Source organism: Rutidosis leptorrhynchoides, chromosome 2, assembly GCF_046630445.1.
Source record: "Rutidosis leptorrhynchoides isolate AG116_Rl617_1_P2 chromosome 2, CSIRO_AGI_Rlap_v1, whole genome shotgun sequence".
In the NCBI taxonomy this organism is placed as follows: Eukaryota; Viridiplantae; Streptophyta; class Magnoliopsida; order Asterales; family Asteraceae; genus Rutidosis; species Rutidosis leptorrhynchoides.
This window is the reverse complement of record NC_092334.1, coordinates 87564665-87585453: the sequence shown is the minus strand read 5'-3', so window position 1 is coordinate 87585453 and position 20789 is coordinate 87564665. Positions and strand designations below refer to the sequence as shown.

Sequence of the window (20789 nt, the reverse complement as noted above, 5' to 3'; positions counted from 1 at the left end):
TATAATTTCACAAATATCAACGACCTCATTAACGTTGTTGTTAAACTATTGTGTCAAAGATGTGTACTCTTCTTCATTTTGATCTTTGTCAACATCTTTCTCAGCAACCTTTGGACCTACAACTTCTGTCACAACTGGAACAATTGGATCATCGGAATCAAGATTAACTTCTTGCTCATCATTCACATCATCATCATCCTTGGATTGCCCATCATCAATCTTTTTCTCAGACTCAACCTTGTTTACATCAACACATTCATCATCTTTTTTCTCCGAATCAGCATTCTTCTCATCATCATCGTGGTCATCATCATCGTCATCATCATCGTCAGTTCCCTCTGACTCGGCCTTCTTCTCATCATCATCGTCTTTTCCCTCTGACTCATCATTGTTGACATCATCATCGTCTTTTCCCTCTGACTCATCCTCCATCTCATCGTCAGTCTTCACATCACACACATCCATTTTAAAGACTTCGTTCAACTTCTTTTCATAAGATATCAATATCTTCTCATCTGGGTACTTGGACAAACTTTCACGTATTGTCCGTGATAAAAAATGCTTCAACTCATTGACCAATTTAAACTTCTCCTCGATAACTTCACAATAACCCTGCATATAATGTGCAAAAAGCTTAGAATAGTTATAAAAAAAGATCAAAGTTATCGCATAATATAATATTATTTACTGAATGTATAATCAGACCAAGTATTATTTAATTAGTGAAAACAGGTGATTGTATACAAAAAATAATCACATGTGATTTTATCATAAAATCACATGTGATTGTATACAAAAATTCAATCACAGGTGATTGTATACAAAAAATCATACTAACACAGCATGATTTAATTAGTAAAAACAGGTGTTTGAATTATAAAAAAAAAAAAAAAAAAAAAAACCTACCTCAATCGCACGCAGATCAGCCTTATCCTCATCTTCAAGTTTGAGAAAACCCTCCCCATTTTCTGCTTCTTCGTCATATTCATCTGCAAGTTCCAACAGCCCAAATGATCCGAGCTCAGCCTCTTTCTTTGCACGAACCGCAATGGCTCCTTTCCAGTTCTTGAAAACTGGACGCCCACGAACAACAGGAAAAGAATCAAACTTTGTACGGTCGAGATAGAGCAGCTAAGAAACAAACACGAAAAAAAATCATAGTTATCAAACCAATTCGTAAAAAAGATTGTTGAAAATCATATATGATATATAGATAATGAAAAGATAACTCACGGTACTCACGGTGAGAAAAGTAGCTGCTTAGTACAGTATTCTGTTCCATCCATTTTTGCTATATTTCAATGAAGAAAGAAGAAACATGGAACAGTTGATACTTGAAATATCAACATCGTCAGACAACCTCATCAACACATACGAACTCACTTTCCCATTTCTTTCACATGACACCATCGTGCTTGCAAACAACATGATAAAGTTCATCTGAAAGATACTATCAACTTCCGTTGAGGTCAGGATCTTAGAACACAGTGAAGATGAACGGGTGACAAACGGGGGTGGTGGAAACTGATTCAACCAATTTTGAACAAAAAGACTACCAAGCTTGAGTTCCAAGGTGTCTATATCAGTACCAACATCTTCGAGTCCAAACACATCGTGGACAGCTTGGGAATCAACCTTAATGTTTCCTTTTTGAGTCTTTATTATCATCTCATCACCATCGAAATTGTCAACAACATAGTAAACAAGATTACCCGGCAATTGGTCTATATTAAACCCAATTAAAGAACGAAACCCAAGTCTCGTGACACAAACTTTTTGTTCGGGGGTCAACGAACACATCACCTTTGCAAACTGCGCTGGTGTTGTCCTTGGCCTAAGAGCAGGTAGCTTAGACTCAACTTCATCATCAGAAGGAACATCCTTAACTTTGTGTTTCTGTTTGGGATTATCAACGGCATTGGTAACAGACTGTTGTTTTCTTTTACCTGAAAAATGTGATTTACAAAAGTAAATCAGTAACATTGAACAAAACAAATCAAAGGTGATATCATTTGTTAACAGCTAAATGTGAATTCCATAGTGATTTCTTGTATAATCACATGTGATTGAAAAAACCTAGAAGATACTCACAAAATTTATACTTACACTCTGATTTAGCAACAACAGATATGCAACTCATACACAGATAAAAGGCACATATTAAACAATCACAACAAATAACATGTGATTAAAGAAGCAAATAACATTTGTTAACAGATTTCAAAAGTGATTTATTATATAATCACATGTGATTGAATAAAACCTAAAAGGTGTGCAACTTATACAAAAGATAAAAAGCACATATTAAACAATCACAACGAATAACATGTGATTAAAGAAGCAAATATAACAGCTAAATGTGTATTCGAAAGTGATTTCTTGTAATAATCACATGTGATTGATAAAACCTAAAAGGTAATAACAAAACTTATACATACAATCTGATTTAAGAACAACAAATGTGCAACTCATAAAGAAGATAAAAAGCACATATTAAACAATCACAACAAAAATCATGTGCTTAAAGAAGCATGTAACGACCCGGAAATTTCCGACCAAATTTAAACCCTAATCTCTATATGTTTCCGACACGATAAGAAAAAAAAACCTGTAATGTTGAGTCTAGAAAGTTTGAAATCTATATTCGGATAATCAGTTACCCTTTGACCGTGTTTGACGATTCACGAACTATTATGTGTATATAAATATGTATAGACTTGTTAATAGAAAATGTTAACAAAGGTAGTAGATATATAATACTTTACCTAAACGTATATAAGTTTAATTATAATTGTTATATTATTATATTACTTTTATTGTTAGTATTAATATTAATATTAATATTAATATCATTATATGGTTATTATAATATAATACATAAAATTGAGATATATTTAAATTGTTACATATATAATTATTATTATAAATTGTAATTTTAGATATTATTGAGATTATTATTATTATTAATTATAACATTATTAATATAATTAGTAGTAAAATTATGAGTAATATTAGGATGTTTTAATCAATAAAGATATTATAGTTATTATATGTTGTATCATAAAAATAATACAAATCATTATGAATATTAATTGTATTATTATGTATATAGTATTAGTGATATTATTAATACCCTTACAGATATATATATACATACAGACCAATATAAAACCAGTATTATTATTAATTTTAATTTAATTAAATGAAATACTAAATTATATAAATACATGGATTAATAAAAGTGTATATATTTTTTTTTATCCCCATCGTTTTCCAACTGATTCATAAAATCTATTTTTGTCAAATATCCAGTACCATCGATTCTTTATGTTTCAATAACAACAAAATCAGTTACAACTTGGCATCAACCTTTAATATAGTTTTTATTTATTTATTTTTTTTTTTTATCCATGTCTGTTTCAATAAAACTAATCGGCCACTTGTACTATAAAGGAATACAATCCAGTCGACTGGTACCTTATTTAACTTACAACCACATCTAATAATCACAAATACCCTTTACAGCCTGCTATTAAACCGATTTTTAATCCAGCAAAATCCAGGAATAAAGCACGTACCCATGTTTCTTCTTAATTTCTCAAAAACCTCGAAGTTGAATCTTATTTTAAATTCTATAAATGCAAATATGTTAGAAATCTCTTACTTAAACTTGCTGTAAAGTTTCAAATGCTAATTCTTCATAACGAATTGTAATTTCGAAGTCAAAACTTATGTTTCAAAAAGTCAAACGTCTGATTCATCTCCAAATTTGGATTCGTTTGTATGTTTTGAATTAAATTGACGATGTAGAAAGATTACATGAACCATTTGGAAACTTTTTCATGTTATTAGTCTAGTCTAAAACTTTTTACAAATTAAAATTGATTATTAGTTTTTGAAGAACACCATCGTGGACTGAAACAGCAGGATTTCTTATTTTTTTTTTTACTGTAACGATCATAGAGAGTTTTAAAATCGTTTGTAGGTCTTAAAGCAATAATTAACATCAATATTTGATTTTGATAAAACCCTAGTCGATTAATTTTTAAGGAAGAGGAAGAAAGGAGAGGAACAGAAAGTTATAGATTAACTATATTATTACGGAGTATAATATCAGAAAAACAAGGACAGATGTGTGGTTAGAGACGTGTGTGTGTATGTAAGGGGTCTCGGGTTCGTGCCCAACTTCAGGCATCCTTTTTATACAAAGCTTATTTAAAGGTATTACTATTATTATTACTATTATTTTTAATAGAATTATTATATGTATTATTAGAATTATTATTATTATTAGCAAAACTATGAAAAGTATCATTTTTAATTTTATCACCATTATTATTAGAAAAGTCATTACTTTTAGAATTATTATTATTAGTATATATTATTATTAAAAGTAACATTTTAAGTTATTATTTTATCATTAAAATTAAAAGTATCATTTTTTTAAAAAAAAAAACTCTATTATTATTATTAATATATTTTATTATCTCTAATATGATTTAACAAATAAAAGATATAAATATATGTATATACAAAAGTGTATTAAATACATATAATATAACAAAATTTATATGTTTGTTTATTTTAAATATATAAAATAAATATATGGAAAATATAGGTTATTAACATAAAAATGATATAACTTATAAATTATTGTATATAGATATACATTTATTTGATTACGATTATGTATGTTAATATATACACAAATGATATAGGTTCGTGAATCGAAGGCCAACCTAGCACATGTTAAATGATGTTATATGTATTTTTACTACAAAATACAGTGTGGTGAGTATATAGTCCCACTTTTAAACTCTAAATATTTCGGGATGAGAATACATGTATTTTAAGTTTTACATTATGGACACAAGTAACTGAAAAATATATTCTACGTTGAGTTGTACCACTGGCATACTTCCCTGTAGCTTGGTAACTAATATTTACAGCGGTATTGTAAACGCGAATCCTGTTGATAGATCTATCGGGCCTAACAACCCCAACCGGACTGGACGACCAGTATTCAACGGTTGCACAGTACTTCGTTTCGTGACTACACTTGGTACAGTGTAGTAAGATTTCATATTAAAGGGAATATGCGACGTGATTAATTGTTAAGTATGGTTACCAAGTGCTCAACCACTTAGAATATTTTTATTAAAATGTTTATATATGAAATCTTGTGGTCCATCGTTATATCGCTGCTAGCATCAAACCTATATATCTCACCAACTTTATGTTGACGTTTTAAAGCATGTTATTCTCAGGTATGAATTAAGACTTCCGCTGTGCGTTAGCTCATATTAAGGATACTAGTTGGGACCATTTAAGCCATGATACAAGAACGTTGCATTCGAGTCATTGAAGATCATTAAAGACATTTATTAAGTAAATGACAGTTTAGGTCATTTGGATATCGAGAAATGTTTGACGAGTTTATTAATTTTTTTTTTATGTAAAGATAGATTGCTTTTTAAGAATAAATGCAACGTTTGTAAAATGTATCATATAGAGGTCAAGTACCTCGCGATGTTATCAACTGTTGTAATTCGTTTGTAATCAATATGGACATCGTCCGGATGATTAGTTTCGGATCCTTTCAGTTGGTATCAGAGCGTCGGTCTTAGCGAACCAGGCCTTGCATTAGTGTGTCTAACTGGTAGTTGTTAGGATACATTAGTGAGTCTGGACTTTGACCGTACTACCTGCTAAAAAGTTTTGCTTATCATTTCTAGTCGGAAACCATCTGCTTATCATCCTTAGGGAGTTGCCTGCTTATCATTCTTTAGTTTAGACACGTCTTATTGCATCTAGTGCATCGATAGTGTATAGACAAAATTCATATCCTAGCGTATCTATTACTATAAACATTGCCCGACGAATTTCAAAGATTCTCCGTAATTCACGGGATTTCGGTATTATATATACATATGAAAATTATGTATTGAAGAGTACCAAACCCAACTCCTATAATCTATTCCAAAAAAAAAAAAAAAAAAAAAATTCATTTCTCCAACTATACAAGATGGATTCTTCATCCAGTTCGAATTCCTCCAACTTCGATAGCTACGCCGACATGGATTTCCATTCGAGCTCCGAGAACAGCGTCACCGGAATGGATCAACCAATTTCCCATCATCTATTCTGGATGAACTGGGGATGGGTTCGTAATATACTAAATTTCTGGAGGCAAGAAGAAGGTGATCCATTTCATCCACCAAATTGCCCTCTTAACGATGAACCTGAAGCACTTACCGGCGAACCCATTCGAAACACCATTTTCTCGCTCATTTCTAGAGTATCTCGTCATGATTACATATTATCCCATATTTCAAATCTTGTTCATTCGCTCGTTCCAACCGTCAATCATCCCGGTATAATAGAAGAAGTCAACGAACTCCGTGCTCGGGTAGTGGTTTTGGAGAATATGGTGCGAAGGTTACAAACACCAACAGCAGCACCAGCAGCATAATCCGTACTACCATCGTCAACGCCGACAGTACCTTTATCACCCCAATCACAATCTCAACATCACAATCTGTATCTCGAATATCAACATCACACGACTCAATATCTGTACTTCGAGTATGATCTTCGTTCTATATATCGTTCTACATCGATTATCTTCGCTTTACGTATCGTATGACGATTATGTAATTTATAAAGTCTTAGAGATTATGTAATCTAGAATTAACGATAAATCAAATGAGTTTAATATCTTATTGACTCATTAAATCTATGATTATCTCTGAAGAAAATATATATGCAAGTGTATTTTCATAAAGATTGTAATTAAAAATTCTTTCGTACAAACTGTTAATGATGAAAATATTTTAACGGGTGGGTAGTACCCGAGGAATATTTAAAATTCACATTAATAAGTTACACTTTACATTCTTCGAATCTGATTCAACGATCATATACTATCCTACTTACAACTATCGATATACGTATCCGTTCATCACAGAATAACCATTTTCATTCAAATTTCATATTCGGATTTTTACCTATCAGAATCCAACAAGTGGCATAAAGAAGAAAACATTGGATAAAATAAAATTTGTTAGAAACAAACGGATTAACTAATTGAAATATTGTTAAGATTCCACGCTAACTATTCCTAGCTAACTGTTCCCAGCTAACTGATTAACATTTAATTTATCGCAATTTACATTCTTGCAATTTTATTTATTGTTATTTAATTTCTGCACTTTACATACCGTCGAGACACATGTACAACAATACGTCGGATTAATTCTGAGACAACACGTTGTATAATGGGTCATGATATATATTTATTTATTTTACGCACTTTAAATAACGGGACACGTATACAAGGTTTCGACCTATCATATCGACCCATCTATATATATATTTCGGAACGACCATAGACACTCTATAGTTGGCTATACAGGGTTGAGGTGGATTCCAAAATATATATATACTTTGAGTTGTGATCGACACTGAGACCGGTACACGGGTCACGATACGTATTAATTAATTCGAATATTATATATTTAATTTATATATGAATTCATTGGACTATTGGACTATCGGACTATTGGACTGCTAACTTTGGACAATTAAAATGAATTAAAATGTTGATTATAACATATGAAACTAAACAATTCTTCAAGCTTGCCACTTGATTTCATCTTAAACCTCATTTGTACCTCGACAGTCACAATTCACGATTCTTGAAAACACCTCAATTGAGAGGTTGAACCAACCGCACCTCATCTCTGGAAGAAAAGATCGTTGCATAAAATTTATGCACCTGAAAACTCTCGAAAACTGAGTAAACGTTTAACCCATATCTGTGTTAGCTCCTTTGGCGCTGTTATTATCAAAAATAACTTTGCAGTTCCTCTCCAAAGTAGTCAATTTTGTCACAGCTCCACTTCGACTTCTCAGTAAGATTACTCTTAGTATAACCTCGATATATATACGTTGTTCTTTCGCCATTATTACCGGAGAACCTTTTATATCCCATCATATTACCATCAGCGTTTAATCATCTAAAAATACAATTCTCCTGAAACCATCTTGGTTTGATAACCGATGACCCAGATCCGATAACTTTGAAAATGCTGACAAAGCAGTAGGTTGTAGATGGTCTTAATGACCAAAAGTTGATGATAAAAGAAGGAAGTGTTAGGAACGCTCGATAGAAAATTTGGTACTAAAAACCGGATTGAGCAAACCGTGAAGGAGACTCTGAACAAATTTCAAGGACTAAACTTGTACATAAAGAATCATGACGATTCTGTAGCAAACACCTTGCTTCTGAATCTAAACCCTTACGGGTCAATCTTCATCATCATCCTTCGACATTAGAAATTCCAAGATATTATCATATCTTTCATTATAAATATCCTCAATATTTCTGAAGATACTTTCACAACTATCCTTATCTGAAATCATTTATTCCTCCGTAACATATGCGTTACAACATAAAAGAAACTGTGTTAGTTTCTAAGTTCCAAAACCTTCGAGTTTAAAATAGGAATGTTCTGAAGCAGTGTTGGGAATTGATGCATGAATTAGTATAATATAATGAAACTTGATCAACTTCATTATATTACAGTAAGTCATGTTAAGTTTCTAATGGAATGTGATGATTCACAGTACCGTCATCATGTGCCATGTTACACGGCTCATACATTCTATCCAATCTCTAAACATATCAAGAAAATATTCTCTTGATGATTCGGTCTTTTCCAAGATATTTTGGTAATTTGACAAATCAAAATTTTGTCATTTCCATTTCCTTCTAAGAGAATTAGCTATGTTCATTCTGAATTTCATACTTACGAATCTCGGACTCTTGCTCGCTTGACTCGAGAACGGGAAGATATAAAACCCAATAACCACCCAGAAACTACAAATCATGTATATCAATACGTATTGCAACGTAAAGGCACGGGAGAATTAGAAACATTATAATTCTAAGGAAATCATAAAAGTGAATAGATTCTTCTGGTGGCAAATGAAAAAGAAGAATGAAAGATATGAAATATAGTAAGAATCAGGATTGGATGGAGCATATTAAGAATGAGTAGAGGAAGGAAGAATAAAAGGTGTGGAGAATAAGGAAACGAAGGGGGTGGATTTATAGCAATATATCCGACAGAGAAATCAGAACAGATTATTGCATTAATCAAAGAAGATTTTGATTTCCTAGATTGCCGCAGAACTAGATCCTATTACGAAGATTATTGCATTAATCAATCATAACTACGTCATCGGTTAAAACAATCTCATATTTACCCATTTCACTCTTTTGTGATAGCTTCACTCGTACGCTTCACATGATCGAATCGTTTTATCCATATCTTCCAATAATGATAAAACTCTATTATTACCTCATATTCGTCATGAAAACATTCCTATTGTTATTTATGACAACCTCTACCAAAATTTCGGGGACGAAATTTCTTTAACGGGTGGGTACTGTAACGACCCGGAAATTTCCGACCAAATTTAAACCCTAATCTCTATATGTTTCCGACACGATAAGAAAAAAAAACCTGTAATGTTGAGTCTAGAAAGTTTGAAATCTATATTCGGATAATCAGTTACCCTTTGACCGTGTTTGACGATTCACGAACTATTATGTGTATATAAATATGTATAGACTTGTTAATAGAAAATGTTAACAAAGGTAGTAGATATATAATACTTTACCTAAACGTATATAAGTTTAATTATAATTGTTATATTATTATATTACTTTTATTGTTAGTATTAATATTAATATTAATATTAATATCATTATATGGTTATTATAATATAATACATAAAATTGAGATATATTTAAATTGTTACATATATAATTATTATTATAAATTGTAATTTTAGATATTATTGAGATTATTATTATTATTAATTATAACATTATTAATATAATTAGTAGTAAAATTATGAGTAATATTAGGATGTTATAATCAATAAAGATATTATAGTTATTATATGTTGTATCATAAAAATAATACAAATCATTATGAATATTAATTGTATTATTATGTATATAGTATTAGTGATATTATTAATACCCTTACAGATATATATATACATACAGACCAATATAAAACCTGTATTATTATTAATTTTAATTTAATTAAATGAAATACTAAATTATATAAATACATGGATTAATAAAAGTGTATATATTTTTTTTTATCCCCATCGTTTTCCAACTGATTCATAAAATCTATTTTTGTCAAATATCCAGTACCATCGATTCTTTATGTTTCAATAACAACAAAATCAGTTACAACTTGGCATCAACCTTTAATATAGTTTTTATTTTTTTTTATTTTTTTTTATCCATGTCTGTTTCAATAAAACTAATCGGCCACTTGTACTATAAAGGAATACAATCCAGTCGACTGGTACCTTATTTAACTTACAACCACATCTAATAATCACAAATACCCTTTACAGCCTGCTATTAAACCGATTTTTAATCCAGCAAAATCCAGGAATAAAGCACGTACCCCTGTTTCTTCTTAATTTCTCAAAAACCTCGAAGTTGAATCTTATTTTAAATTCTATAAATGCAAATATGTTAGAAATCTCTTACTTAAACTTGCTGTAAAGTTTCAAATGCTAATTCTTCATAACGAATTGTAATTTCGAAGTCAAAACTTATGTTTCAAAAAGTCAAACGTTTGATTCATCTCCAAATTTGGATTCGTTTGTATGTTTTGAATTAAATTGACGATGCAGAAAGATTACATGAACCATTTGGAAACTTTTTCATGTTATTAGTCTAGTCTAAAACTTTTTACAAATTAAAATTGATTATTAGTTTTTGAAGAACACCATCGTGGACTGAAACAGCAGGATTTCTTAATTTTTTTTTACTGTAACGATCATAGAGAGTTTTAAAATCGTTTGTAGGTCTTAAAGCAATAATTAACATCAATATTTGATTTTGATAAAACCCTAGTCGATTAATTTTTAAGGAAGAGGAAGAAAGGAGAGGAACAGAAAGTTATAGATTAACTATATTATTACGGAGTATAATATCAGAAAAACAAGGACAGATGTGTGGTTAGAGACGTGTGTGTGTATGTAAGGGGTCTCGGGTTCGGTCCCAACTTCAGGCATCCTTTTTATACAAAGCTTATTTAAAGGTATTACTATTATTATTACTATTATTTTTAATAGAATTATTATATGTATTATTAGAATTATTATTATTATTAGCAAAACTATGAAAAGTATCATTTTTAATTTTATCACCATTATTATTAGAAAAGTCATTACTTTTAGAATTATTATTATTAGTATATATTATTATTAAAAGTAACATTTTAAGTTATTATTTTATCATTAAAATTAAAAGTATCATTTTTTTTTAAAAAAAAAACTCTATTATTATTATTAATATATTTTATTATCTCTAATATGATTTAACAAATAAAAGATATAAATATATGTATATACAAAAGTGTATTAAATACATATAATATAACAAAATTTATATGTTTGTTTATTTTAAATATATAAAATAAATATATGGAAAATATAGGTTATTAACATAAAAATGATATAACTTATAAATTATTGTATATAGATATACATTTATTTGATTACGATTATGTATGTTAATATATACACAAATGATATAGGTTCGTGAATCGAAGGCCAACCTAGCACATGTTAAATGATGTTATATGTATTTTTACTACAAAATACAGTGTGGTGAGTATATAGTCCCACTTTTAAACTCTAAATATTTCGGGATGAGAATACATGTATTTTAAGTTTTACATTATGGACACAAGTAACTGAAAAATATATTCTACGTTGAGTTGTACCACTGGCATACTTCCCTGTAGCTTGGTAACTAATATTTACAGCGGTATTGTAAACGCGAATCCTGTTGATAGATCTATCGGGCCTGACAACCCCAACCGGACTGGACGACCAGTATTCAACGGTTGCACAGTACTTCGTTTCGTGACTACACTTGGTACAGTGTAGTAAGATTTCATATTAAAGGGAATATGCGACGTGATTAATTGTTAAGTATGGTTACCAAGTGCTCAACCACTTAGAATATTTTTATTAAAATGTTTATATATGAAATCTTGTGGTCCATCGTTATATCGCTGCTAGCATCAAACCTATATATCTCACCAACTTTATGTTGACGTTTTAAAGCATGTTATTCTCAGGTATGAATTAAGACTTCCGCTGTGCGTTAGCTCATATTAAGGATACTAGTTGGGACCATTTAAGCCATGATACAAGAACGTTGCATTCGAGTCATTGAAGATCATTAAAGACATTTATTAAGTAAATGACAGTTTAGGTCATTTGGATATCGAGAAATGTTTGACGAGTTTATTAATTTTTTTTTTATGTAAAGATAGATTGCCTTTTAAGAATAAATGCAACGTTTGTAAAATGTATCATATAGAGGTCAAGTACCTCGCGATGTTATCAACTGTTGTAATTCGTTTGTAATCAATATGGACATCGTCCGGATGATTAGTTTCGGATCCTTTCAAAGCACACACACGAATGCTATATGACGAAACCCTGAAATTTGAAATCATCAAAGGAATACAAACAAACTTGATTGATTATAAACGAACATCAACAAAACTTGTTAAAATTACCAGTAATTTTGGCCGGAGCTTTTTTATTAGCCGGAACATGCTTTTCAGCCGACGACGATTTTTTGATTAGAGAATGCTCCGATTTAGCCATGTTTGATGGAAGATAATCGATTAATGTGTATAGCTGTTGATGATTGTTGATAATGGCAGCTTTGATCGGTGTTGATCGAAGGAAATTAGCGGTCGATGTTGAAACCCTAGAAAGAAGTGTGTGTTTGTGTGTGAAATACAGATACGATGGAATGAAATTCCAAGCGGTGGGTGTATAACATATTTTTCCTGTGTGGACGAAAATATCCCTCCGCCATATATTGGGACTTTTAATCTGATCCGTTGATCAATCTCAATCTAAAGGCTGAGATTTGTCCCCTCAATCTCAACTTAAATATAGATTTCATTTGAATATTCTTCTATATTTTCAATACCAAGACTTGGTATTATATAGAATAAAATTGATACATATAATACAAATATAAAGATTTGGAAAGATTTTAAAAGATTTGCAAAATCAAATCTTTATATAAAATAAGATTTACAAATCAAATCAAATCTTATTTATATCAAATCAAATCTTATATATTATATAAAATATGATTATAGTACAAATCTTTATATAAAATAAGATTTACAAATCAAATCAAATCTTATATATTTAGATTTGTAAGTATATGTACACACATAAAAAAAACTTACTTAATTTATTAAACCATTAACTAATGATTAATAAATTAATTTCCGATTAGAATGTATATCAAACAATTTACGATTGGCCTTTGTGTGTGACCGAATAGGATAAATGGACTTTTATTATTTAATGTCATGGGCATATCTTCGGAATATATGTACCACGGTCAAACCACGATCGAACCGTAGCCAACCCGAGAACATATTTCTAACACGAAGATGTTTTTGCGTTGTATCAGGAGGAAGATTTGGTGAAGTTAATTCAGATGGGGTTATGTTTTATAACAAAATATTGGATGAACTTATACTCAGAGGTAACATCAATTAATTGCTCTTTGCATCAGTTATTTCTATTTCATGAATAATTAATAGAGTACACAGTAACCATAAATTTGCATGTCTTGCAGGAATTACGCTATTTGTGACGATTTACCATCACGATTTTCCTCAAGAACTTCAAGATCGATATGGGTCTTGGCTCAGCCCATTAATGCAGTATGTAGATTAAACTTGCTCTTCTGTTCAAATCGATAGATTTGGATGTAACATATGTTTTGTTTTGTATATGGTTTGTGGTAGGGAAGATTATGTTCATTATGCAGAAACATGCTTCAAGATCTTTGGTGACCGAGCCAAATTTTGTTTGTTTTGATAGTGAAGTATTGGACCACTATCAACGAGCCAAATTTGTTTACGCAAATGGCCTACCAAAATGGAAGATACCCGCCCGCCCGTTGTTCGGATTCATTTGGCAGTTGTTATATATTACTTCTTCGAGCGTTTTCCCGCCAAAATAAAAACATTTATCACAAAGTGTCTTTATTAAATGTTCATATTTTCATCCAATCTATAATGTTCGTGAACAAAGTTTTTTTCAAAAAACGAAAAAAAAAATTTGCTTCTCCCGCTTCCCTCCGATTGGTTACTTCCCCCTTGACCCTACCACTATATATATATATATATATATATATATATATATATATATATATATATATATATATATATATATATATATATATATATATAATAAATAATAAACCTTTTTTCTTTTTTTTCGCGTTTGCGAGTAGCGCGAGGTTCTTGCAATTTTTGCGATTCTTGCGATTGGGCTTGAGAAGTTGTTTGTTGGGTTTGAAACATTTGTTATGGTTGGCTTTGGAACATTTGTTGTTAGTTTTGCATCATTTGTTGGTGTTGAAAAAATGCCCATTGTTGTCGTTCATGATTCAACGGCGGCAATTGTTGTGGTTGGTTAAACCCGAATAAAATTTCTTGTGACATTAGCATATTGTTGTGGACTTGATGTTGGAAGAGGTTGGTTTAACCCGGGACTATTAGCACTCCCGAACACCAATTGATTTGATATCGAACGGGTATTTGATAGTGGTGTATCGTAATCATCATAATTTTCGATGTGTGGAGTGTTTGGAGTGTTAAACATTTTTTTTGAAAAAAAGATGAAATTGAGTGTTTGAGGTAAAGAATTGAATATTGTGTGTGTTTTTGGGGGATATAAATATAATAAGTAAAAAATATTATTTATTTTTTTATTCGAACCGCTCCCAACGGTTGAATTTTTCCAACCACTTACAACCTGCCACGTGTCCCCAACACACATGTCCCTACCCCTATACACATTATTGGGATCCAAAATCTGTAATTATAATTGTCCATCTACATAATTTTATGCGTGTTCACCGAGATAATTTGCTAATGGTAGAAACCTCTGCCGTCATATTGATTAGATGAAATAACGCTAGGACCAGTATGGATAATTTAGATAAGGCTATTTAACTCATGACTTTCAATTTAACCGTTAGTGATTATTATCAAATCAAGCATAAACTATAAGCCGATACTAGCAATCGTGTTTTCATTTAACTATACTCCGTATAAGATATGGTAGACTATGTATGGGCTATGTACATCAGTGCAACACATCTTAAGATTCACGGAGTACTCATACTAGTAGTAATCATAATGTGTATAGATTTACGATTGATATGTTACTGATGGTTAGGTGAAGGTTATCAACAACGATAATAGTATACATGAGTAAATTAAGTAGCAGCATACCATGTGTATCACAAAACATTAGAAAATGATAGTATTTTATTTATTAGATTGCTATTTTAATATATGGGTGAATATGATGAGTTTAGTTGTTTAAAATGGGTAAATATAATATTATTAATAAAAGGCGGTAAATATGATCCTTTGGTGGATGCCTATCTTGATGAGATGATGGAGGACGATTGCCCACCTGGCTTCTGCCCACCTCCACAGTTCAAACACGACTTTGGTGGATGCCGACGCTCGGGAGGACCAATTGTCTAAATGTTGGGTATCTGATAGTAATTTTAACGATGACAACGTTGATAACCAAAGGGTTTCGGGGCATGGAAAATGTAACACTGTTCTCTCTGAGGAAAATGAGGCCCAATCGTGTAGGAAAAGTGGGCAGCTTGTGAACCAATCTGACCCATAACCGTGTACCTTCAGGCCTGCACAAACCATTAATTTTGAGCCTGTTTTGGTTCAGGTGCTGCCCTACGCCCCACTTGCCCGTGACAACCAGATTGATCCCCATAATTCGGTTGGGCAGAAGGAAATTGACACCAACAACCTTCCCCCCTATGGAAGATGGGCCACCACCCATACCTAATTTCTCTCCTGACCTCGAGTATGAACCCGTCAAAGATGTTCAAAATCCCAAAACCGTAAGTGGTGATCCTCCTGCTCCTTCATATGGCTTTTCTGGGAAAAAAAAAATATCGAGGTTAATGAGATGATGGAGGACGATTGCCCACCTGGCTTCTGCCCACCTCCACAGTTCAAACACGACTTACACATATTTCTACCCCCTAATTCTGATGTTACACCCTCGGCAACTGCCGTTAATCTTCACACATTAGATTTACCTTCGTACATTCCTGTGAATCATCCTGAGACTAATGGAGAAACAAGATCACTAAATATCGAAGGGTTAAGGGTCAAGCTGCAAAAAAATCACAGAAACACATGGCCAAGCCGACACAGTCTGCTGAAAAATCATTGTCTAATTGTAGCATCGGCCTTCAAGAGTTTGGAAACGATATTGGACTAGATTGGATCGGGCCCACACATTCGAGTTAACACCCATGTGGTAAAACGTTTTCTTATTATCTTTTTTATTTTAAAATGAAGATTACTTCTTTAAATGTACGTGGACTCGGGAAATTGGGGGAAGACAAATGCAATTGGGTAAAAGATTTAATTCGTGAACATAACCCCGATATTTTTGCAATTCAAGAAACTAAACGTAGATGTATAACTGATGGATTTATTGAAGTTCTTTGGGGAAATCAGAATTATGAATATGTGTTTAAACCTGCGGTGGGTTTGTCGGGCGGCTTAATTCTTATTTGGAACCCACTAAAATTTGGTGTCACACAAGCTGTCGAAAGGGAATTTTTTCTAGCTATTAAAGGGAGGTGGGCGGGTAAAGATTCAGAGTCGACCCTCGTTAATGTTTATGGACCGCACACTGATGATCTCAAACATAAGTTTTGGGAAAGCCTTGTTGATATCATGCAGGTTAACATTCAGGATTGGATTATTTGTGGGGACTTCAATGAAGTTCGATGGCCTTCGGAAAGGAAAAATTGTTTATTCATGGAAAATAGAGCAAAAATGTTTAACGACTTTGTTGATAAATCAAATCTTATTGAGATCCCTTTGGGTGGTTTGAAATTCACCAGAATCAGTGATGATGGTTTGAAGTACAGTAAACTTGATAGATTCTTGGTCTCGGAAGCATGTATTGATATTTGGAGTGACATTGCCGCTTGTACACTTGATCGAAAACACTCGGATCACTGCCCTATTATGTTGAAGGATTCAAATATTGATTATGGGCCTAGACCGGTTCGTATTTTCAATCACTGGTTCGAGGATGAGGAGTGCCTAGACCTAGTTGCAAGTGCATGGGCTTGTGATACTCGCAATTCGCGGCCGGACTGTATCTTCCGTGACAAGTTGAAAAAGGTTAAATCGATTCTGAAGGAGAAATACAATCTGAAGTTCAGCCTTCTCAACTTGGAAATTGATACCCTAAAGAAAGAAGTTGCGGATTGGGAAGTGGCCATTGGTTGCCGAGACCTGAACGAGGCTGAAATTGCCTCTTGGCTTGAAGCTAGGAAAAAATGGCTCCAAAAAGACAAAGAAAAAGCAAGCATCTTGAAACAAAAGGCGCGAATTAAATGGGCAGTGGAGGGTGACGAAAATAGTAAATATTTCCACTCGTGCATCAAACGACGTCAAAACAAAAACAACATTCGGGGTATTAATTTGAATGGTATGTGGGTTGAAGACCCGATTGTTATCAAAGCGGAAGCCCTTCATCATTTTCAAGCGAGATTTAATGAACCCGAACCGAGAACCTTCAAAATGCGTGGCCCTCTTGAAAAGAAGCTTTCACACACTGAATCTGCGCTCCTTGAGGAACCTTTTAACATCGACGAGATTTTTAATGCGGTGAAAGAGTGTGGTGGTGATAAGGCCCCGGGTCCCGATGGTTATAATATGAAATTTTTTATTAAGTTTTGGGATCTCATTAAAGATGCTCTTCTAGCGGCTTTTATTCGTTTTTGGGAGGTGGGTGATATTTCCAAGGGATGCAACTCCTCATTCATTGCGTTGATACCTAAGAAAAATGACCCACAAGGTTTTAGTGACTATCGACCCATAAGTTTGATAGGTAGCTTCTACAAAATTTTATCGAAAGTTTTAACTAAGCGGCTACAACGGGTAATTTCTTCAGTTATTGGGTTCGAACAATGTGCTTTCATAAAGAACCGATACATATTAGACGGGATCCTCGTTGCAAACGAGGCGCTTCATGACATCAAAGTAACCAAACGTAAAGGTTTTCTCTTTAAGGTTGACTTCGAGAAAGCATTTGACAGTATAAATTGGGATTTTTTGATGGAGATTATGGATTTAATGGGTTTTGGGGTAAGATGGAGGACGTGGATTAAAGCCTGCTTAACCTCCGCTTCGATTTCGGTTCTAGTAAATGGGGCGCCTACAAAAGAATTTAACCTAAAGAGAGGCGTTCGGCAAGGGGATCCTCTGTCCCCGTACTTATTCATCATGGTGCCCGAAGGCTTAAACCACCTCACCAAACTCGCGGCCTATGACAATCGGTTTAGTGGGATCAAAATTGGCCGTGAAAATGTTTGTTTAACTCACCTACAATATGCGGACGATACTTTATTTTTTGGGGAGTGGAATGGAAGGAATGCTCGAAACCTATTAAAAATCCTAAAATGTTTTGAAGCAACCTCCGGGCTTAAAATCAATATTAACAAAAGTTGTGTTTACGGTATTGGGGTCTCGAAAGAGGCGGTGGAGGAAATGGCGGATTGGCTTGGGTGTGCTTCAGGATCACTACCTATCACTTACCTTGGATTGCCGATCGGTTCCTCAATGAAACGTGTGAAAGACTGGGATCCGGTTTTCGAAAAGTTTGGTAAAAGGCTTGCTGATTGGAAGACTAAATCTCTTTCTTTTGGATGACGACTCACGCTTATAAAATCGGTATTATCTAGTCTACCCCTTTACTTTTTCTCTCTTTTTAAAGTCCCATCTTGTGTTGTTCAGAAACTTGAAGGATTGAGACGTCGTTTTTTTTTGGGGGGTTCTAGCGATGGCTCGAAAATGTCTTGGATCAAATGGGACACTTGTCTTTTACCTTATGATAAAGGAGGGCTTAACATTGGTTCTTTGGCAACGAAGAACCGAGCTCTCCTTGGAAAATGGTGGTGGCGTTTTAAGACTGAACGTAATTCTTTATGGGTAAAAGTAATAGAAAGCATCTATGGGCAAGATGGTGGGCTCATCCCTTCCTCCTCGCTTGCTGCAGGCCGAATGGGATCAACTTAGGCCTCCATCCTGGACGTAGGTCGTAATTTTCATAATCTTGAATCATCTTTTGCTTTTTCATTTAAAAAACGTATTGTTGATGGAACGCAAACAAAGTTTTGGTTGGACCCTTGGCTCGGGGATTTTTTACTTAAAGATAAATTTAATAGAATTTTTCGTCTCGAGACAAATCAAAACGCCACTGTTAGGGATCGGGTTCATTGGGTAAATAACCTTGCGCTTACTCATTGGTGTTGGTCTCGTAGCATCTCAGGGAGATTGCTAGGAGATATCACCAATCTTACTAATGTTTTAGCTAGTTTTGTCCCTTGTAGCTCAGGTGTCGAGGACTGGTATTGGTCGCTTAGTCCTAATGGCGTTTTCTCGGTTAAAAAGCTCACGGACCTGCTCATGCGTGCTGATTTGGCAAATTCACCCCCCGCTGTTCACACAATCCGCAATCATCTAGTGCCACTAAAAGTGGAATTGTTTGTGTGGCGAGCTAGACATAACCGGCTCCCGACTAGAGTAGAACTTGATAAGCCGGGTATCGACTTGGGTACGATCCGCTGTCCAATTTGTGACGATGGTTTGGAGACGGTGGAACATTCGATCCTTTCTTGTAAAACGGCCAAAGATATCTGGGACAAAGTGTTGAAGTGGTGGGATCTTATCCCGCCTCCTTCGCGCAACTTGGCGGATGTTTTTCTAGGTCAGGGAGGTCCTGGTCATTCGTTTTCCCACTCGTTTTCTAAACAATTATGGCAGGCAACGGAATGGATCACATGTTATATGATTTGGAGAAATCGAAACAATCAGACTTTCTCTAAATCCAAACTCACGAGCGATTTAATTTTTAAAGAAATTCAGCTCAAAAGCTTTGAAGGGATATCTAATAGATGCAAGTTGATTAATCTCGAGTGGGATAGATGGGTTGCATGTCCTCTCTCCTTGATGTCGAATGCTTTTAGCCGGTCTGGAATTGGCTAATAGATATACCCCCATGTAGGTTTTTTGGCCCACTCCTGGAATAGTCGTTTTGGAGGAGAGAAATTGGGGTGGTTCGGGGTGCTTTGTCGTTGAATTGTCAACACTGTGCTTCGTTTCCATCTCAGCTTGTTCTCTCAAGTAAAATCTCCTCCTTAATGATAATGAACGGACTAAGGCGTTTTCCTACGATACCGGTGGGCTTATATCTCTCGTTTTCCTTTAGTGTTTTTTTTTTTAAAAAAAATAGTGTTTTTAACGTTTTCATAGATGTAACGTACTCGTTTTGTTTAGACTTGGCGCTTGTAAATATCTTATCTTTTCATATCTAATAAAATTATTTGTTTGCTGTTAAAATATATATATATATATATATATATATATATATATATATATATATATATATATATATATATATATATATATATATATATTGTTTAAATGGATAAATATGAATTTTTAAAACTTAATAAGGGTAAATATGATAAAAACTTAATTTGTTAAGAAGTAGGTATTCCTCGGGAAGAGAAAGCAAAGGCATAACAGTTGCAGGAACAGCTGGGGGTAGGCTTTTTATAC

The 20789-nt window shown here is 33.2% G+C and overlaps 2 protein-coding genes and 1 long non-coding RNA gene across 4 annotated transcripts in view; 2 read left to right on the top strand and 1 right to left on the bottom strand.

Annotated features, from left to right (window-relative positions):
- Nucleotides 1-13951, top strand: part of LOC139894354 (uncharacterized) — a 28952-nt gene extending 15001 nt beyond the window's left edge. The window contains exons 3-5 of one of the 2 annotated variants that reach the window (XR_011774941.1): nt 13559-13633; nt 13727-13814; nt 13904-13951. This is a non-coding gene — a long non-coding RNA (uncharacterized lncRNA). Of the gene's footprint in view, nt 1-13558; nt 13634-13726; nt 13815-13898 lie in introns of both variants that reach the window. The other variant, XR_011774940.1, reaches the window with a different exon arrangement.
- On the bottom strand, nt 46-12726 carry LOC139894228 (uncharacterized). The gene is made up of 4 exons (XM_071877438.1): nt 12636-12726; nt 1384-1946; nt 907-1131; nt 46-612 (listed from the first exon to the last, which is right to left on the bottom strand). The coding sequence occupies exons 1-4, from the start codon at nt 12724-12726 to the stop codon at nt 46-48; spliced, it is 1446 nt and encodes a 481-aa protein (XP_071733539.1).
- A 5057-nt stretch (nt 13952-19008) lies between the features above and the next one.
- LOC139888045 (uncharacterized) lies at nt 19009-20213 on the top strand. Its single transcript, XM_071871079.1, has 2 exons — nt 19009-19157; nt 19559-20213. Exons 1-2 carry the CDS (start codon nt 19009-19011, stop codon nt 20211-20213), a joined length of 804 nt encoding a protein of 267 aa, XP_071727180.1.
- Nucleotides 20214-20789: the final 576 nt, after the last annotated feature.